The sequence below is a fragment of the Lactuca sativa genome, chromosome 3 (genome assembly GCF_002870075.4).
Source record: "Lactuca sativa cultivar Salinas chromosome 3, Lsat_Salinas_v11, whole genome shotgun sequence".
In the NCBI taxonomy this organism is placed as follows: Eukaryota; Viridiplantae; Streptophyta; class Magnoliopsida; order Asterales; family Asteraceae; genus Lactuca; species Lactuca sativa.
Window position 1 is genome coordinate 301882595 of NC_056625.2, and position 4702 is coordinate 301887296.

The 4702-nt window shown below is 34.8% G+C and overlaps 1 protein-coding gene across 1 annotated transcript; it reads left to right on the forward strand.

Annotated features, from left to right (window-relative positions):
* Positions 1 to 287: 287 nt before the first annotated feature.
* LOC111889080 (delta(12) fatty acid desaturase DES8.11) lies at positions 288 to 1770 on the forward strand. The gene is made up of 2 exons (XM_023885213.2): positions 288 to 373; positions 468 to 1770. Exon 2 carries the CDS (start codon positions 488 to 490, stop codon positions 1619 to 1621), a length of 1134 nt encoding a protein of 377 aa, XP_023740981.1. The 5' UTR covers positions 288 to 373; positions 468 to 487; the 3' UTR covers positions 1622 to 1770.
* Positions 1771 to 4702: the final 2932 nt, after the last annotated feature.

Below are 4702 nucleotides of genomic sequence, written 5' to 3' on the forward strand. Positions count from 1 at the left end.
GCGTAAACTACCTAAACCATACGGACCATTCGTGTAATTTACTATTTAATATATTAGGATCTTATCATCTTAATATAAAAATAAGCATTAAGAAAATCAGTCACGTGAGATTTAATGAGTCAATGGAATAAATATACGCAAGTGTAGTTTTTCATTAATATATTTAGAATCTCCTATTAAAAATTGGGTCTATTATTTAGAGCCGCCAAATTTGAATGGTGGTGTTTCCTAAACAATAAAAGTCAGTACCCAGTAGCGCAAGTGTGTCGTTAAATTTCGCAACTCTTGGACACTATAAATAAGAGGACAGCCAACCCCAAATAGCATCACCTGGTGAACTCATCAATCACTCATACATAACTTCTCTCTAAAGGTCTTTTTTTTTCCGATAAGATATATGTTATTGTAATTAATTCTATCTATGTTTAGTTTACATAAATCTCACAATACATTTGACATTTTCGCAGGTTAATCGACTATCAACAACATGGGTGCAGGTGGTCGAATGTCACACCCATTTGATGATAAAAAGATTTTGGAACGAGTTCCGGTTGGTCCGCCATTTTCGTTAAGTGATTTAAAGAAAGCGATCCCTGCCCATTGCTTCAAACGATCTGTCATCCGTTCATCTTACTATGTTGTTCACGACCTCATTGTTGCCTACGTTTTCTACTTCCTTGCAAATACATACATTCCTTTTCTTCCTCCTTCTCTAGCTTACTTAGCTTGGCCAGTTTACTGGTTCTGTCAAGCTAGCATCCTCACTGGCTTATGGGTCATCGGTCATGAATGCGGTCACCATGCCTTTAGCGAATACCAATGGATTGATGACACTATCGGCTTTATCCTCCACTCAGCTCTCATGACACCCTATTTTTCATGGAAATATAGCCATCGAAATCACCATGCCAACACAAATTCACTTGATAATGATGAAGTTTATATTCCTAAACGGAAGTCGAAAGTCAGGTGGTACTCAAAAATTCTTAACAACCCACCTGGTCGAGTATTCACTTTAGTGTTTAGGTTCACCCTAGGATTTCCTTTATACCTCTTAACTAATATATCTGGAAAGAAGTACGGAAGGTTTGCGAACCACTTTGATCCCATGAGTCCAATTTTCACAGAGCGTGAGCGAATTCAGGTTCTGGTATCAGATATTGGCCTTCTTGCCGTCTTTTACGTAATCAAGCTTGCTGTAACAGCAAAAGGAGCTGCTTGGGTTACGTGCATATATGGCGTTCCGGTGCTAGGAGTTCATATGTTTTTCGTTATTATAACGTATTTGCACCACACTCATCTATCATTGCCTCATTATGATTCAACCGAATGGAACTGGATCAAAGGGGCCCTCTCAACAATTGATAGGGACTTTGGATTTCTGAATAGGGTTTTCCATGACGTTACACACACCCATGTTTTGCATCATTTGATTTCATACATTCCACATTATCATGCAAAGGAGGCAAGAGATGCAATCATTCCAGTTTTGGGTGAGTTTTATAAGATCGATAGGACTCCAATCTTTAAAGCCATGTGGAGGGAAGCTAAAGAATGCATGTATATCGAGCCTGACCAAGCTAGCGAACACAAAGGTGTTTTTTGGTACCATAAAATGTGATCAATTGTTGAATTCATTTTCCCTTTAACATTTTATATCTGTATCGTATGCGTAAATAAACTACCTCAAAACAAAGTTTGAGTTGTTTTTACCGAACAATGTATTTCACGTAAAGATACTATATAAAAGTGTATGGGATTTGCTTTTTATATCTTTTTTATTAAAATATAGTTTGAGGAAAACTGTTTGCATTAGTTTATACAGCCAGAAAAACAATAAAACTTCTTCCTAGATTTTATTCCTTTAGACTTGTAGCGGAAGTCGCCTTAATTTTTATTGAACTTTCCTTAGGCTTACTAAAAGTGTCCCAATCATGAAAAGAATGATTAAATTTAACCTTGTAAGACTCACAGTTATATGGAATCACACTACTAGAAAACTATTTTCAACGGCAATATCCCTGGGAAATCCATCGGTTAAGCCGATTTCTGACTAAATACTGACGGAATTTGATCTATTGTAAAAAAAGCCATGTGGGCATTATTGTGACGCATTTTCGACAGAATTTGTGACAGATTACAGACGGAAAATTAGGTCGGGAATTGGATTACTGATGGAAGGTTCTTTGACCAGGTTTGACCATATTTTCCAATGGATTATGGACAAACACTATTAGTGATGGATTACGGACCGACACTTTTAGTGACGGACTACCAATGAATGCTTTTTACTTTTTGTGATAGAAATTTCCGTCACTAAGTTGTCAGTAAATTGATTTTTTGTTTAAAAAAGCAGTAGAATTTTTTTATATATTTTTGCCAAAATACAAAATAAAAAAAAAAAAAGTCATTATATTTATCTTCAAAGTATCAAGTAAATTACAAGTGTTTAACATGTTCCAGTAAAAATTGTTTTCCAAAAATAAACATTATAATAAACATTGTTTGTACATTCAAACTTCCAAATACATTACTAAGTGTTTAAAACAGAAAAACTAATAATCATTTCATGGATTATCGTGGGGTTGTTGAATACTCTTATAAAAGCCGCAAATTACTCTTTAAGTGGTATTTGTCTTCATTGCATTTCTATTTTGCATCTCTTCATCCCTTTTGAACTTGTTCCTGCAAATCTTGCACCAAATTAACGTCTTGTTTCCGAGTTTCATTGAGTTTCATTAAACGAAAGAAAAGAAAGGGAAGGAAAATATGGAGATAAAAGAAAGGGAGCGGAAGGAAGTGATTAACTTTTTCGTGTTCCCTAGTCCGAAGGAAAGGAAAGTGAGTTTTTTAAAAAATGTGTTATCGAGTTCGATTGGAAAAGAAAAGAAAAGAAATTTAAATAACAACATTACAATTTTATCTTTATTTTTTTTTGTTGTGTTCACATTCGTTTACACACATACATATATATATTTTGTCAAATACCACCTACATATAATATTAAATTAAATTATCAATGAGTAGCAAAACATAAATAATATTAAAATCAAAACACTTGTGGATATCTTTTAATTGCATTTGTTTAATTGAAAAGAAACCAAACTATAAAAATCATCCAAAACAATGCAATTTAATCAAACTACGATTCCAAAAACCATAATTCAATTCGTGAAGCCAAAAAAAAAGTCGAACAAAGAACCATGAAATAAACATCTATTCTACCAATTCATCAGTTACCTACGCCCATCATTGTTTTTAGTAGATCTTTACGTATGTTCATTGGACAAGTAAACAACTTGTAACATCCAAAAAATAGGAGCCAAAAATTTCATTTTTAAAACATACACTTTGCAAAACATTAGAAATAAAACATTCACGGATCATATCATCTCATAAAAGATGTTGCTTGTCTGAAACCATTTTATAAAACATAATACTGTCAGAGTACAAAACCCCAGGAGAATCCCATAGTGCGGAATACAAAGCGTGTGTGTGATGTACCACTACTGTGCCAGCTCCTTCCCCTTCGAAGAAGAAGTACCTGAAACCAAAACTGAAAACTGTAAGCACGAAGCTTGGTGAGTTCCCCTATCTTACCACATACCATACAATCACATACTATACACACTGCTGGGCAATTTTGGGGTGCCCGACCTACCCGTGTCAAGCCGTTCTGGGGTGCTGACTACCCATGTCAAGCCATTTTGGAGTGCTGACTACCCATCGGTCCTAACAACTGATCCTCGGGGACTGTTTCACCCCTACTGCTACTATCACATATATCATAACATAACATATTATCAGACATATCTGGGGCGTCCGATCTACCCTTCGGTCCTAACGATCGGGCTTGGGGACTATTCCCCTCCTACTACCACTATCACATATAACATATAATGCAACATATAATGTAACGCCTGTGTTTTCGAGCTTGCCATTTTTAGCAATGTAATAGTCTAGGTTAACCTTTGTAACCCGTTTTGAAATAATAAGAGTATATTTTTTGAGTATTATGTGTTTTGTGCTTAATTGCTTAATTATGTGGTTTGATTAATTGAGAATAAAAATAAGCGTCAAAAATTCAAGTGTAAGATAAACTTGATATCTTTGAATAATGTTGTAGTAGTTGAAACGAGGTTTCCGAATATATATATATATATATATATATATATATATATATATATATATATATATATATATATATAGAGAGAGAGAGAGAGAGAGAGAGAGAGAACGCTCAAATCTGACTTCGTATGAGGAAGTTATGATTTTCTGAAGTTTCGACTTAGCGGTATGCAGCCTGAAATACTCGATTTGAGATCGAGCGATTTTTAGCCGAAGCAATCTAAACGAGGATCGAAGGTCTCGTTGTTGGTATCGAAGCGATAAAAAGTTAGGCGAGATCGGACGTCAAACGAAGAAGTTATGAATTTATAACGAAAGTTTCTGTCCCGGCCTATTAATAATAAATAATAAAAATAAAGTTAAAATTAGCCGACGGAGTCTAAACAAAAGTTGTAGAGCGTAGTCTCACCTACGCGTGGATATAAAGAACGTCGAAAACGGAGTTCCTATGAAGAAGATATGAATTTTCGAAGTTTATTAAATAATTAATAATTAAATTTAATTATTAAATCCGACATTATCCGAAGATGAGTCATCAGACTCATCCGAAGTACGCCCCGCGTACACCGAAGAT

Coding starts and splice junctions, on each gene's coding strand:
- LOC111889080 (XM_023885213.2), top strand. CDS start 488: ATGGGTGCAGGTGGTCGAATGTCACACCCATTTGATGATAAAAAGATT.